This window comes from Papio anubis, chromosome 17 (genome assembly GCF_008728515.1).
Source record: "Papio anubis isolate 15944 chromosome 17, Panubis1.0, whole genome shotgun sequence".
Lineage (NCBI taxonomy): Eukaryota > Metazoa > Chordata > Mammalia > Primates > Cercopithecidae > Papio > Papio anubis.
The window spans coordinates 3,914,996-3,931,359 of record NC_044992.1 but is presented as its reverse complement, the minus strand read 5'-3'; the positions used below and the strand labels follow the sequence as shown (position 1 = coordinate 3,931,359).

Genomic DNA, 16,364 nt, shown 5'->3' with positions numbered 1-16,364 from the left:
AGATGAAGAGCTGGAGACCAGCCTGGCAAACATGGTGAAACCCCGTCTCTACTCAAAATACAAAAATTAGTCACGCGTGGTGGCACATACCTGTAATCCCAGCTACGTGGGAGGCTGAGGCATGAGAATCGCTTGAACCCGGGAGGCGCAGGTTGCAGTGAGCTGAGATTACACCACTGCACTCCAGCCTGGGCAGCAGTGTGAGACTATGTCTCAAAAAAGAGAGGAAGAGAAACAGAGATCATGGGGGAAAAGTTATTTTTTAATTTATTTACTTAGTTTTCAGTTTGGTTTGAGACTCATATTTTAAACCAGAGGCACGGTTACGGAGCGATAACATCAATAGAGCTCCTATAATTAAGCGAATAATTATCAAGGTATTAGGTGATTCACTGGCTATTACAAAGAACACAGAAATTATGAAACCTGGTTTTGTAATTTATAGTTTTTCCTATTATTTTTATACCATGGACAACTCTTCTATGTATATTCTTAGGTGTAAGATTACTGACAGTGTCATATGAAACAACATACTATATTTTTTAAGCCTGGAAAGCATCTAGTATGGCTGTGCATGTAGCGATGACATTGACTTTTTTTGCTTAAAGAAGAGCTACCACTTCAAATCCACATTGCGGCCGTTCTCCTGCCTAGCCAGCTGCCGCTGGACTCTCTCCCCTGTATATAAGCCCCCAGTAACTACGTCTTATTTAAAAAACAACAGAAAAAATTCTCTATTTTTATAAAGTAAAATAAAATCCCCAAAGGTTAGGCTAGATAAGCTATATTTGTAAAACAGTCTCTGAACTTTTGGCTTTGTTTTGTATGATAGAACTTGCAGAGCTTTCTTTTCTAATTATTTTGACTATGTAATCAGAGTTGTCTCTTTAGGCTATTACACTAATTTGCATTTTGCTTCTCATCATCAAGACTTCTGGGTGCAGAGAATAGAAACACGTAGATAGTGGTTTAAGCTGGAATCAGTGAGACAGGAATGAATGATTGAATGAAGTTAAACAAGGATTTATCAGAAGGATATGGAATGTGTAATAGAAGCCAAGGCTTGAAAAACACATGGGCGTTATGAGAGACTGGAACTGGCAAATGGAAAAGTACTGGGAGCCAAGGGACTTAGCATATTTTATTGCATCTAAGGCAGCAGTGATCATAAAAGATAGTTATTTTTCCTACCAGTAAGAAGGGGAAAATATCTCTTAACAGTTTGTGGCAGAATGCATTAACCGTATTCCTGCATGATGCGGGCATGCATGAATGGGTGACACTTGCCTCCTGTGCTTTGACTTTTATCTCTTCCTAGGCTTTCGGCAGTTTCTTCTTCTACCTTCACTTGCATTACTCGATTATAATAGGCAATCGTTTTGCACCTGTTTCGAAGAAGCTATAACAGATTCTGAATGTTGGCTTCACCACAGATTAGCTGTGTAACTCTAGGCAAACCCTCTTGGAGCCTTAAGCTAGCTTGCCTGCCTGCCTCCCTCCCTCCTTCCGTCTCTCCTTCCCCCACTCTGCCCCTCCTTTTCTCCTTCCTTCCCTCTCTCGCTCCTTCCTTCCCTCCCTTCCCTTTCTCCCATCCCTTCCCGTCCTTTTTTTCTAAGACAGGGTCTCACTTTGCCACCCAGGCTGCAGTACAACGGCATGATCACAGCTCACTGCAGCCTTGACCTCCTGGGCTCAAGTGATCCTCCCAAGTAGCTGGGATGACAAGGACATATCATCACGCCCAACTAATTTTTGTATTTTTTTTTGTAAAGATGGGGTTTCACCATGTTGTTGGCCAGGCAGGTCCTGAACTCCTGGGCACAAGTGATCTGCCCACTTTGTCCTCCCAAAGTACTGAGATTACAGGCATGAGCTACCATGCCAGGCCTATGTTTTCTATCTGTGAAAATTAAGTGAAAACATACATGTAAGCAAATACATGGGAGACTTCCCTTCTGGTAAGAAGATAGCAATCACCTAGGTAGTTTAAGAGGACAACTGATAAAATGGTGTTATGTTTTGTTTTAAGATTGAAGAGACTTTTTATTTTTTTCTTTTCTTTTTTTTTTTTGTTTCATTTTTTTTTTTTGAGACAGAGTCTTACTCTGTCGCCCAGGCTGGAGTGCAGTGGGACGATCTTGACTCACTGCAACCTCCATCTCCTGGGTTCAAGTGATTCTCCTGCCTCAGCCTCCTGAGTAGCTGGGATTACAAGCGTCCACCACCACGCCTGGCTAATTTTTGTAGTTTTAGTAGAGACAGGGTTTCACCATATTGGACAGGCTGGTCTCAAACTCCTGACCTCAAGTGATCCACTTGCCTCAGCCTCCCAAAGTGCTGGGATTGCAGACATGAGCCACCGCGCCCGGTCTTAGATGGAATTTTGAACGAAGATGATGCTTGGCTTGAACTTCATTCTTGAGGCTGTAAGGCCTTGTTTAATTAATGACTTTTAAAGCTGTGCATAATAGTAGGTTGTCATGACAAAAAGAGAAAATGACAAAAAATAAAAAAGCTATGTAATAGGTTCCTCTTGTATTTTCCTTCTTGAAAGATTACACTCATAGAGGATTGGAAGGGGAAGTCAGAGAGATAGCAGGGAGGTAGAGCATTTTAGCAATCATTTGAGTACAAAACAATAAAAGCTTGCACTAAGAATAGTGTCGCAGGAAGGGCAGTTTAGTTTCTTTGACTTGACTGCCAGAGGTGGATGGTAATGGAGAAGTAAGAATTTAGGATTGACTGGCCATTTGCAAAAATAATTATAGAGTGAAAACCATAATGAAATGCACTTTTTACCCACTAGGATTCCTATAATCAGAAAGATAATAACAAGTGTCAATGAGGAAGTAGAGAAATTAGAACTCCAGTGTACTACTGGCAAGAAGGTAAATGGTGCGGATGTTTGGAAAAGACGCTGGCAATTCCTCAAAAGGTTAAGCATAGTTACCATATGACCTGCAGTTCCAGTCCTAGGAACCTAACCAAGAAAACTGAACATACATGTTCAGAAAAAACTTGAATATGAGTGTTCATAGCAGCGTTTATTATTCATAACAGCCAAAAAGTAGGAACAGCCCAAATGTCTATCAGTTGATAAATAGAAAAACAAAATGTGGATCCATGTAATGGAATATTATTTGGCAATAAAAAGAAATGAATTACATGATACTGTTTTCTTAAGAAAAGAAAGAAATGGCCTGTAATCCCAGCATTTTGGGAGGCCGAGACGGGCGGATCACGAGGTCAGGAGATCGAGACTATCCTGGCTAACACGGTGAAACCCCGTCTCTACTAAAAAAATACAAAAAACTAGCCGGGCGAGGTGGCGGACGCCTGTAGTCCCAGCTACTCGGGAGGCTGAGGCAGGAGAATGGCGTGAACCCAGGAGGCGGAGCTTGCAGTGAGCTGAGATCCGGCCACTGCACTCCAGCCTGGGTGACAGAGCGAGACTCCGTCTCAAAAAAAAAAAAAAAGAAAAGAAGTGAAGTAGTGATACATGTTACAACATAGATGAACCTTGGAAACATTATACTAAGTGAACAAAGTCAGTCGTAAAAGGTGACATAGGTTACGATTCTCTTTATATGAAATGTCAAGAATAGGCAAATCCATAGGGACCGAAAGTAGGTTAGTGGTTCCTTACTCCTGGAGGGGAAGTGAGGGGATTGAGGAATGGTTGCTAATTGGTACTGGGTTTCATTGTAGGTTGAAAATAGTCTAAAATTGATTGTAGTATCGATTGTACAACTCTGTAGACATACTAGACAGAAACCATTAAATTGTGTTCTTCAAATAGGTAAATTGTATAGTAGGTGAACTATAGAGATGTTATAAAATTATTATAGGGAAATAGTTTTATATGACTGACCTTACATATATTCAGGTTTTTCTTGTGGTATACTTGCTACATCCAGTTAGATAATTAGGTAAAACTAGTCTAGGGTTCAGCAATGAGCTTAAGGGCCTTGGAAGTTACTGTATCAAGATGATAGATAACGTCATAATGAGTGGGTTAATTTTCCTAGGGAAAGTACAGTTAATGTTGGGGATTAGGATAACATCCAAGGTCAGATTAAGGAAGATGAAAACTAGAAAGTGACTGAGACAATGGTTCAAGAACCAGGGGAAAACAAGAGTACCACAGATGCCAGGGGAGGAAAATGTATCCAGCAAAGTGTTGTCATAGTATTAGTTGTCTTGGCCCAGAGGGGTGACTTCAGGTAGGTAAAAGTACCCAGGAGAATAAATATGTTATCCAGACCACTTGTGGACACAGTTGTAGCATCCTGCTAAGGAGAAGAAGCCAGTTTCTAGGAGAATAAAGGAATATCTGAGTAGTAAGTAAGTAGATAAGATGAGGGTAAATCAGTTTTTCAGAATTTTAGATGCATGGCTTCAAGAAAAAGGAGATAGCTAGAAGTGTATGCATTGTTTAGGTAGCTTAGTTTTGTTTGTTTGTTTTGGTTTGGGTTTTTTTTTTTTGAGACAGAATCTCACTCTGTCACCCAGGCTGGAGTGCAGTGGCTCATTGCAACCTCCGCCTCCCAGGTTCAAGCGATTCACTTGTCTCAGCCTCCTGAGTAGCTGGGATTACAGGTGTGTGCCACCAAGCCTGGCTAATTCTTGTATTGTTATTGGAGATGGGTTCACCATGTTGGCCAGGCTGGTCTCGAACTCCTGACCTCAGGAGATCCGCCTACCTCAGCCTCCCAAAGTGCTGGGATTACAGGCCAGCCGTACATTACAGTGGGCCAAGCCATTGTGCCCAGCCCAGGTAGCTTAGTTCCATCTCTAATGAACACTGAAATGAAAGAAAAAAGTAACAAGCAAAAATCATAGGGGGAAAACTGAGAAACATTTTGGCAAGAGAAAAGTAAACATTAAGTACATAACTGGCTAAAGGATAAGAACAGACATTTCACAAAAGAGGAAAGACATACAGGTTATATCCATGGAAAGTTGTCACCCCAAAGCATTTAGAAAAGTGAATTAAACCAGATGTCATGTATAAAATTTAAACAGCATCAATAAAGGAAAATGTTCATCTTGATGAGGCAATGAAATGGACATCTCAGATTGCTGATGGCAGTATAAATTGATACAGTCCTTTAAACTATAGTTTGATAGTAGGTATTAAGCCTAAAAAATCTTCTCATTCTAAAATAAACTGTATGTTTAAAATGACATGAGAAGGTTAAAAATGTAAAGATCCCGGATTAGCGATAGCTTGATTTTTTAAAAAAGAAAAATGGATCTTATATTGTGGTGTTACTTAATAGCATGTTTTTAAAGAAAAATGATTTGGAAAAAATCCTTATTACACAATAAGTACAGAAAACATTGTAAAACAGTAATACTCTATGCTGAACTTTGTAGCGTTACAAGTTTCGATGGTCTTTTTTTTTTGAGATGGAGTTTCACTCATTGCCCAGGCTAGAGTACAATGGTGCGATGTTGGCTCACGGCAACCTCCGCCTCCTGGCTTCAAGCAGTTCTGCTGCCCCAGCCTCCCGAGTAGCTGGAATTACAGGTGTGTGCCACAATGCCTGGCTGATTTTGTATTTTTGGTAGAGATGGGATTTCTCCATGTTGGCCAGACTGGTCTTGAACTCCTGACCGCAGGTAATCCACCCTCCTTGGCCTCCCTAAGTGCTGGGATTACAGGCTTGAGACACCACGCCTGGCCCTCAATGTTATTCTTGCCCCGATTCTATTTTAGTTAATAGATTTTACTAGCAGATAGGGATGGATTGGGAAGAGGAACCTTAATTATAGAAAAACTCATACATAAAACATTGAAGACGTGGGCCTTTCCTGTCATATATTCACTGCTGTACTTCTCTGTCACATGTGTGCCTGGCATGCAGTAGGCATTGAAAAAGTATTTGTTGGCTGGCGCAGGGGCTCTTTCCTGTAATCCCAGCCCTTTGCGAGGCTAATGTGGGAGTGTCCCAAGTGTGTGGGACCAGCCTGGGCAATATAGTAAGACGATATCTTTACCAAGAAAAAAAAAAAAGCCAGGAATGGTGCCATGTGCCTATGGTCCCAACTACCTGGGAGGCTGAGGTGGGAGGATTGCTAGAGCCAGGAGTTTCAGACCAGCCTGGGTGACATAGTGAGACCCCATCTCTACCAAAAAAAAAAAAGCCAGGTCAGCCAGGCATCATGCCATGTGCCTGTGGTCCCAGCTACTTCGGGGACTGAGGCAGGAGGATCGCTTGAGCCTGGATAGAGCTGTGATCATACCACTGCACTCCAGCTGGGTGACAAAGTGAGACCCTGTCTCGAAAAAAACCAAAACAGCAACAACAAACAACACCAAAAAATAAGAATTTGTTGAATTAAGAGAGCAGTGATATTGATTGGTATATACAAACTTTGATTCTGATTACCCAGAGTTCATAACAGCAGAAATACTGATGTTATGAAATGAAAAATAAGATTTAGAATTATATTTATTCACAAATTTGTTAGACTATATAGGATAAGTTAGGAATGAAATATACATAAATATTGTCACTACTCAAATTCCTTTCTAAAATTTCTTCCTCAAAGTATGCTTTTAAAAAAAATTTACAGTGGGTAAACGTTACCATAAAAGATTGGTTTCACAATAGGGATTATTTGTATGATGTATAAATGAATTAGTGGATTAAGATCTTTTTTTTAATCAATAAGTAGTATTTTACTTTTTGCCGAACCACTTAAACAGGTCAATACATGTCTCCTAAAAATAAGGGTGTTTTTCTTATTAAATGTGTTCATGGAAAGGAGGCCTCATGAGTGTCATATATGTTGATGAGTTTTCATTGGCAGTATGACATGTTTGTTTTGTGAATTTGAATATACTCCTTTCCCAGAAAATACAATTTTGCCTTTATATGATTGTAAAAATACATTTCTTAGGAAAATCTCTCGGCCTTTGACTATCACTAATTTAAGTCGGTAAGTTAGTGGGGAAACTAGGAAGCCATTACATAGAAACTCAGTTGCTGGTATTTGGAAAAATATGCTTTCTGCAAATGAAGAATGCATCCAATAGTTGCTATTTATTCATTTATTATATTATACTTAGGACATGTAAATGTTAGGCACCATCTATATACTAGATAGCTTTATGTTTTACATAAATAAAAAGATAGCTTACATTCCTAGTGGGTTTGTCAGATGGATCCTGTGTATTTGGTAAAATCTATACTATAGTCTTCCTAAAAAAGTCAACACGTTCCATTTTGGACATTAACTTCTGTGTATGTGTCATGTTTGATAAAGGCACTGTGTGAATCAGGGTCACATTTGTAATTGATAATTTTGTGTATAACCAAATTAGCAATATATGAAACAAGCCTCTTCTTGAATTTTGCAGTTGATAAAAATGGTGATGTGTGCATTTCTATTCTTCATGAGCCTGGGGAAGATAAGTATGGTTATGAAAAGCCAGAAGAACGCTGGCTCCCTATCCACACAGTGGAAACCATCATGATTAGTGTCATTTCTATGCTGGCAGACCCTAATGGAGACTCACCTGCTAATGTTGATGCTGCGGTAAGGCGGTCACACGTCTTCCCTTCACTTTCCCTTGTGATAAAACTTGAACTATAGTTAGTATGTATGTAAGTATGCATGAATGTGTGCATGCATGTGTGTGTGTGTGTATATGTATCTTTCCATAGTTCTTATTTTTGACAAAATAAATATAAATATATTTATTTATGTATTTATTTATTTTTTTTTTGAGACAGGGTCTCTCTGTCACCTAGGCTGGAGTGCAGTGGCACCATCATAGATCACTGCAACCTCAAACTCCTGGGCCCGAGTGGTCCTCCAGCCTTGGCCTCCCAAACTGTTCCAATGACATGTGTGAGCCACCATGCCTGGCCAAAAGTGCATATTTATTGTATACAACTTGTTGTTTTGAAATATGTATATGTTGTGGAGTGACTAATTGAGCTAATTCACATACGCATTACCTCACATACTTACTAATTTTGTTGTGGGAACACTTAAATTCTCCTCTCCGCAGTTTTCAAGAATACTCTACGTTATTAGGATGGAAACTGTGACACCCAATTTAGAATTGGGGGTGGGATGGGCAGAGCAGAAGTGTAGTTTTTCAATGCAGTCAGATTTTTATCAACTTAAAATGGCTTGTCGTAGCTATGAAATTTTTTTGTAAGCCTCATGGTAACCACAGAGCAAAATCCTACAGTAGTTAACACAAAAGATGAAAAGTAAGGAATCGGGGCTGGGCACGGTGGCTCATGCCTGTAATCCCAGCACTTTGGGAGGCTGAGGCGGGAGGATCACAAGGTCAGGGGATCGAGACCATCCTGGCTAACATGGTGAAACCCCATCTCTACTAAAAATACAAAAAATGAGCTGGGTGTGGTAGCAGGTGCCTGTAGTCCCAGCTATTTGGGAGGCTGAGGCAGGAGAATGGCTTCAACCCGGGAGGCGGAGGTTGCAGTGAGCTGAGATCATGTCACTGCACTCCAGCCTGGGAGACAGAGCGAGACCTGGACTCTAAAAACAAAAGCAATTGTCATACCTAAGACAATTTAATGCCTAGTCTAAAGTTCATGTTATTATCCCCAAGTTCTCAATTTTCAAAAGTTTCACATCTGTAGAAAAAAATGTATTAGTTAAATGAACACCACCATACCTTTCACCTAGATTCACCAATTGTAGAAATTTTGCAACACTTTTTTCTAAACAGTTTGAGAGTAGTTTATAGATACCATAACCCTTCACCCCAAAATGTTTCAGGATCTGCTCCCTAAGAACAATGCTGTCTTTCCATATGACAGACTTACTTACAGACTTACACAGTACAAGTCTGTCATTGATGTGGTACTATATACAATCTATATTCACATTGGATTGGATTGTCCCGTATTCTTTATAGCTGCCACGCCCCCATCCTGCAGCTTTTTTTCTTTTTAAATCCAGAGGCTAGTCTAGGAACCTCTGTTATATTTGTATTCAAGTTTTATTAGTTTACTTTAATCCAGAATAGTTCCTAGTTCCTTAGCCTTCTCTCCTTCTTTGAAAAGCCTTTCATTCTTATTCTGAGAACCTTTGTTAGTACTATATACCAAAGCCAGGGCATTAAAATTTACTCTTTTTCTTTTTCTTTTTTTTTTTTTTTTTTTTGAGACGGAGGTCTCGGCCTGTAGCTCCAGGGCTGGAGTGCAGTGGGCCTTGATCTCAGCTCTGCAGTCTGCCTCCTGGAACCACATGCCATTCTCCTGGTTCCTCAGCCTCCCCGGGAGTATTGATCATGAGACATACCACGATCTCGGGCCTCGGGTTATTTTCATTTCTTAGTAGAGACGGGTTTCACTGGGCCTGCCAGTGTCCTCTGGCCCCTGACTCAAGTGGATCCCATCTCGGCCTCCCAAAGTACTGGGACAGGCTTGAGCCACCGCTACCGCCCACCTTCTGCCTTTTTCTTAGGTTAATAATAACTTGGGTGGAATCTTATATATAGACTAAGACACTATAGATAACTCCCTTTGAAAGCTATGACGGAAATTAATAATAGAATTGAACTAAAAACTGCAGAAAACTATCTTTCTATTTAATCAAGTATTAGTCTAAACAATGTAAGAGATGATAAGGGAGAAGGGGTGATAGCTGCATTAAAAGAAATCCTAGGGAATCACTTTGAGAGAGAACTGATGAATGTTTATTTGGTTCATGCTCAACTATCAGCAATTTTAATAATAAGATCAGAGTTGGCTGGGTGCGGTGGCTCACACCTGTAATCCCAGCTCTTTGGGAGGCTGAGGCGGGCAGATCACAAGGTCAGGAGTTTGAGCCATAGTGAAACCCCCGTCTTTACTAAAAATACAAAAAAATTAGCCAGACGTGGTGGCACGTGCCTGTAATCCCAGCTACTTGGGAGGCTGAGGCACGCAAAATTGCTTGAACCTGGGAGGCGGAGCTTGCAGTGAGCCGAGATTGCACCACTGCACTCCAGCCAGAGTGACAGTGCGAGACTCTCTCAAAAAAAAAAAAAAAAAAAAAATCAGAGCTGGCAAGTTGCCTTTTTTATTTTACGTATGTATTTGCCCTTTTGAAACAGAGTCTTGCTCTGTCGCCCAGGCTGGAGTGCAGTGGCGTGATCTCACCTCATTGCAACCACAACCTCTGCCTTCTGTGTTCAAGCGATTCTCCTGCCTTAGCCTCCCAAGTAGCTGGTATTACAGATGTGCGGAACCACACCCAGCAATTTTTTTGTGTGTTTTTAGTAGAGATGGGGTTTCACCATGTTGGCCAGGCTGGTCTCGAGCTCCTGACTTCAAGTGATCCGCCCACCTCGGCCTCCCAAGGTGCTGGGATTATAGGCATGAGCCACCACATCCAGCCCCCTTTTTTTTTTTTTTTTTTTTTGGTGACAGAGTCTCACTCTGTCGCCCAGGCTGGAGTACAGTGGCGCGATCTCGGCTCACTGCAACATCCACTTCCCAGGTTCACATCATTCTCCTGCGTCAGCCTCCCGAGTAGCTGGGACTACAGGCGCCCGCCACTACCACTGGCTAATTTTTTTGTATTTTTAGTAGACACAGGGTTTCACCGTGTTACCCAGGATGGTCTCGATCTCCTGACCTCGTGATCCGCCCGCCTCGGCTTCCCAAAGTGCTGGGATTACAGGCATGAGCCACCGGCCCCTGCCCTGGCCCTTTTATCTTAAAGAAGAGTAAATTAATAGCCAATAACCAAGACCATGAATATGCAAAAATGTTTATTAACCCTCAAAATAGCTGAATCCCAAAAAAAGCCAAATGTACTGCCAAAGTAAAGTTATTCTCTTGATGTTAAACATTTTCCTACGTGTTGAAATAGGCCTTAATGTGAAGTTGAAATATGCAAACTTGAGTTCTAGTCCAAACACCACAAATTGTGCAAAATCTATTCCATTTTTTTTTTCTTGAAACCCACTGATTCTTCCTTCTGATTTAACTAGTTAGTTGTCTCATATTAAAACCAAAAACCATGACTTATACACAGTTTACTATTCTTTTTTTGAGACAGAGTCTCACTCTTACTCAGGCTGGAGTGCAGTGGCACAATCTCAGCTCACTGCAACCTCCACCTCCCAGGTTCAAGTGAGTCTCTTGCCTCAGCCTTCTTAGTAGCTGGGATTACAGGCGCGTGCCACCACATCTGGCTAATTTTTGTGTTTTTGGTAGAGACGGTTTTGCCATGTTGGTCAGGCTGGTCTCAAACTCCTGACCTCAGGTGGTTCACCCACCTCAGCTTCCCAAAGTGCTGGGATTATAGTCGTGAGCCACCACACCTGGCCCAGTTTACTGTTCTTACTTGCTTTTTCTTCTTGCATATTACACCTTTGATCATGTTTTCATAGTATTGTTTTTCTGACCTCTCAATCAGCAGTACGTATTCCAGGAAACCCCCATTTTTCTTAGCCACCTCTTTCCTGGATCCCTTTATTCTTTGGCTCCATTTTTTTTTTTTTTTTTTAAAGATGTAGTCTCACTCTGTCGCCAGGCTAGAGTGCAGTGGCACAATCTCAACTCACTGCAACCTCTACCTCCCAAGTTCAAGCAATCCTCCTGCCTCAGCCTCCTGAGTAGTTGCGACTACAGGCACATGCCACCATGCCCAGCTAATTTTTTGTATTTTTAGTAGAGACGGGGTTTCACCACGTTGGCTAGGATGGTCTTGATCTCTTTATGTCTGATCTGGCCGCCTTGGCCCCAGATTTGATTGACTTTCTCAGCCTGCTGCTTAGCTGACTTGCTCAGATTACCCCTTCACTGCTCTTCTCAATTGAATCTTTTGTTTCATGGATCCCATTTCTTCTTTTTTTTCTTGGTTGATTTCCTCCTTCATCCTAGAGTAATCTCTTAGGGTATGTGGCAATGAAATCCTTAGTCTATTTATGATGTAAGGTGCTTTTATTCTTCCCTTATACTTGATTGATGCTTGGTTTCTAATATTATAGGAAGAAAATCAAATTTACGTAGAATTTATATTTTACCATTTATTATTGCCGATGTGAAAATTGATGCTAGGTTGATTCTTTTCCATTTTTAGGTGACTTGTTCTTTTTTCCTTTTCTTTTTTTTCCCCATTGTCTTTAGGTTCTTTTCTTTATTGTTGGTCTTTGGAAATTTCACAGAGTTGTGTGAACTCTTTTTAATTTGCCAAATTAAAATTTGCTTTAATTTTAAAGACTACCAGCCCTGGGAAATTTTCCTTTTAAATTATTTTGAGGCTGGGCGTGGTAGCTTATGCCTGTAATCCCAGCACTTTGGGATGCCGAGGCAGTTGAGTTACTTGAGGCCAGGATTTCGAGATCAGCCTGGGCGACATGGTGAAACCCAATCTACAAAAAGTACAAAAATTAGCTGGGTGTGGTGATGTGTATATGTAGTCCTAGACGCTCCAGAGGCTGAGGTGGGGGGATTGATTGCATGAGCTCAGGTGTTCAAGCCTGCAGTGAGCTATGATCACCGCTGCACTTCAGCCCAGGCAACATAGTGAGACCTTATCTCAAAAAAAAAAAAAAAAAAAAAGAGAGAAAAAGAAGTGACAGTGACAGTCTGGGGAAAAAAGAAATGGTATTTATGTCATTCAAAGCTGTATGGCTATATAGCTATATGGAAGACAAAGCAGGTACTAAACTGAAAATAAGGGTTGGAGGAAGAGGTGTCATTTAAATTCCAAAATGAAGGAGTAATTGTTTTTGGCACCAATACCCACACTAGCAGTTCTTTTATTTATTTTTTGTTTTTTCTGAGACAAGAGTCTCGCTCTGTCGCCCAGGCTGGAATGCAGTGGCACGATCTCGGCTCACTGCAACCTCTGCCTCCCGAGTTCAAGCGATTCTCCCACCTCAGCCTCCTGAGTAACAGGGATTATAGGCGTGTGCCACCATGCCTGGCTAATTTTTTTGTATTTTTAGTAGAGATGGGGGTTTCACCATGTTGGCCAGGCTGGTCTTGAACTCCTGACTTCAGGTGATCCACTTGCCTCTGCCTCCCAAAGTGCTGGGATTACAGGCATGAGCCACAGTACCTAGCCTAGCAGTTCTAATTATAGTATTCTTCAGTATATTTATACAAAATTTATATATTATCATTATTATTTTGGGAAAGTTAACATTTTGATATAGGTGAGGGAAAATGTTGAGTATACAGACTTTCAGTTAATCTCTATTTTCAGTCCCTCTTTTTTTTGAGCGACGGAGTCTTGCTCTGTCGCTCAGGCTGGAGTGCAGTGGTGCGATATTGGCTCCCTGCAACGTCTGCCTCTCAGGTTCAAGCGATTCTCCCGCCTCAGCTTCCCAAGTAGCTGGGACTCCAGGCGTGCGCCACCATGTCCAGCTGATTTTTGTATCTTTTAGTTGAGATGGGTTTCATCATGGTGGCCAGGCTGGTGTTGAAGTCTTGATCTCAGGTGATCCTGAGGTCCTGCCTCGGCCTCCCAAAGTGCTGAGATTATAGGTGTGAGCCACCATGCACGGCCTCAGCCCCACTTTTTATTCAGGCTCTTCTCAGATTTGCCATTTCCAAATGTTAGCTTCTTTAGGCCTCTGTTTAATAGACCCTTTTCCCTTTGTTTCCCCTCTCCCCCAATTCCTCTCTGTCTGGCTCTCTCTCTCTCTCCTTCCCTTCTCTTCCCCTCCCCTCATTACCCCACTGTTCTGTTCCATTTTTGCATGTCAGACAGTGACAGTGATAATTGTCATGTGTTTTTCTCTACACTAGAAATGGTACTTAGTATCATCTCAATATGATGCATCCCACCTACCTACCTTACGTTGCAGGCATGTTTATGTTTATATTCTGGTAGTTTCCAATAGGGAGAGTTGGTAATCCTTCAGATTAGCAACTGAATGTCTTTTTTTATTTTTTATTTTTTTGAGACAGAGTTGCTCTGTCGTCCAGGCTGCCGTGCAGTGGCGCCATCTCAGGTCACAGCAACCTCTGCCTCCCCGGTTCAGGTGATTTTCCTGCCTCAGCCTCCTGAGTAGCTGGGATTACAGGCATGGGCCACCACGTCTGGCTAATTTTTGTACTTTTACTTTCAACATATTGGTCAGGCTGGTCTCAAACTCCGGACTTCACGATTCACCCACCTCGGCCTCACAATGTGCTGGGATTATAGCCGTGAGCCACGGCGCCTGGCCTGAATGTCTTATTTGTGTATTTTAACTTTCTTTTTCAGTGTAATACAAAACTGTAAATGTTCTTTTGTGATCTTTTTCTTTTTTAAAGATAATTTTTAATGTAGAGGGAATTTGCATAGGAGATTTCTGCCTGTATATCCTGGTAGTGTCTTGCAAAAGTATGTCTAACTGCTTTCTACCTTATCAGCTTTATAATATTTTTGAAGTGGACAAATCACCAAGGGATTACATTCAAAATTAAAATAAATATTTGAGATTATAAAGAGGAGTTTGCATGAAATCACTTGATACTGCTTTTTTAATCTACAGAAAGAATGGAGGGAAGATAGAAATGGAGAATTTAAAAGAAAAGTTGCCCGCTGTGTAAGAAAAAGCCAAGAGACTGCTTTTGAGTGACATTTATTTAGCAGCTAGTAACTTCACTTATTTCAGGGTAAGTTTATTTTAAATATCATACTTTTGTTTTTTTGTAAGTATCATATTAGTTTTTGGAAATTGTATGATTTGGGTATTTGAATTACATTTTTTCATTGACTTCATTTTTTAATGGTATTATCCAGTAGTCTCGTTCTTAAAACTACTGTATAATCTGCTTGCTTTTCTCCTAAGACATCAACTGTTTTTGACTAGATATTCTGCTTTCATATGGCTAGTATGCTGGTGGCCTATTTCTTTTCACTGATGGTAAAGTTTCTAATGATAAGGTTCTTATTTCAGTTTAGTTTCTTTGTTTGACTTTTTGATCTAGCATCCTGATCACTTGGGCACTAATGTTTCTTACATCTTTTTTTGTTTTTGAGACGAGTCTCGCTCTGTTGCCCAGGCTGGAGTACAGTGGCGCGATCTTGGCTCTCTGCAAGCTCTGCCTCCCGGGCTCACGCCATTCTCCTGCCTCAGCCTCCCCAGTAGCTGGGACTACAGCACCTGCTACCATGCCCGGCTAATTTTTTGTATTTTTAGTAAAGATGGGGTTTCACAGTGTTAGCCAGGATGATCTCCATCTCCTGACCTCCTGATCCGCCCGCCTCGGCCTCCCAAAGTGCTGGGATTATAGGCATGAGCCACCACTCCCGGCCTCTTATATCTTCATATACTGTATTATGTAGGGTATAGGCAAGACTATTAGCTATCTACCTATTCAAGGTTGGTCTTCTGGCTGGGCGCAGTGGCTCATGCCTGTAATCCCAGCACTCTGAGAAGCCGAGGTGGGTGGAACACCAGAAGTCAGGAGTTCGAGACTAGCCTGGACAACAAGGTGAAACCCTGCCTCTACTAAAAATACAAAAATTAGCTGGGCCGTGGTGGCGTGCACCTGTAATCCCAGCTACTCAGGAGGCTGAGGGAGGAGAATCACTTGAACCCAGGAGCCGGAGGTTGCAGTAAGTCAACATCGCGCCATAGCACTCCAGCCTGGACAACAGAGCAAGACTCTATCTCAAAAAAAAAAGCAAAAAACAAACAAAAAGAAGTTGGTCTTTACAGATAGGGCCAGTAGTAAAAACTTGCTTTTCATTGTGTAACATCTGTCTACAGTTTATGTTAGGTCTAGAAAGGAGTCAAAGATGGAAGGCACCCATCTACCTTAGAAGAGGAAATAATATAGATTAATTGCCCACATGTGGGTTATTTGGTCTCTTCTTTAAAAAAATTAAATATTGAAATGATAGAAACTGAAGTGAAGACTATCCTTTCAGGGGTCGTTTCTATAGTTTGTTACTATAGAAGTTTTCTGAAGGCTTAGAGCACCAAAGGATACAACATTGAGCTTGTTTCAAATTCAGCTACTTTGATTCAGCAAGCTGCAACAGTTAAAAACATAGCAGAAAATATTTATTTAGTATCTCTGTCTCTGAAAAAGGAATAGTTCTGCAGGTTTGTGAATAAGGTCTAAGAGTTGTCCAGCTACAGAAACAAGATGCCAGATGATTCATAAGACCTATTTGTGACATTTAAATTATGCAATAAAAGACCTATTGATTTGTGAGGGTTAAGGGAGAAACTGAAATACAGTGTCTAAAAAAATCACACTTCATGGTACATCTTGAATCTACCTATTTTAAGAAAACGAACATTACCATTATCTTCTGTCCCCTACACACCACTGCTTTCTTCTGTCTCTTTCTCATATTCCTAATTCTGGGTTTACTATTGCTTTTCTTCATAATTTTACCAAATTTGCATTTTTAAACAATGTATTTCA

The 16,364-nt window shown here is 41.1% G+C and overlaps 1 protein-coding gene across 4 annotated transcripts in view; it reads left to right on the top strand.

Annotated features, from left to right (window-relative positions):
* UBE2G1 (ubiquitin conjugating enzyme E2 G1) overlaps positions 1 to 16,364 on the top strand; it is a 101,156-nt gene that overhangs the window by 72,664 nt on the left and 12,128 nt on the right. For all 4 annotated transcript variants that reach the window (XR_004179313.1, XR_004179314.1, XM_003912123.3 and 1 more), the window contains 2 exons: positions 7,370 to 7,548; positions 14,474 to 14,597. Coding sequence is in view for 2 of the 4 variants with exons in the window: in XM_003912123.3 (XP_003912172.1) it covers positions 7,370 to 7,548; positions 14,474 to 14,560 (266 nt within the window). In the remaining 2 variants the exon portion in view is untranslated. The remainder of the gene's footprint in view (positions 1 to 7,369; positions 7,549 to 14,473; positions 14,598 to 16,364) is intronic.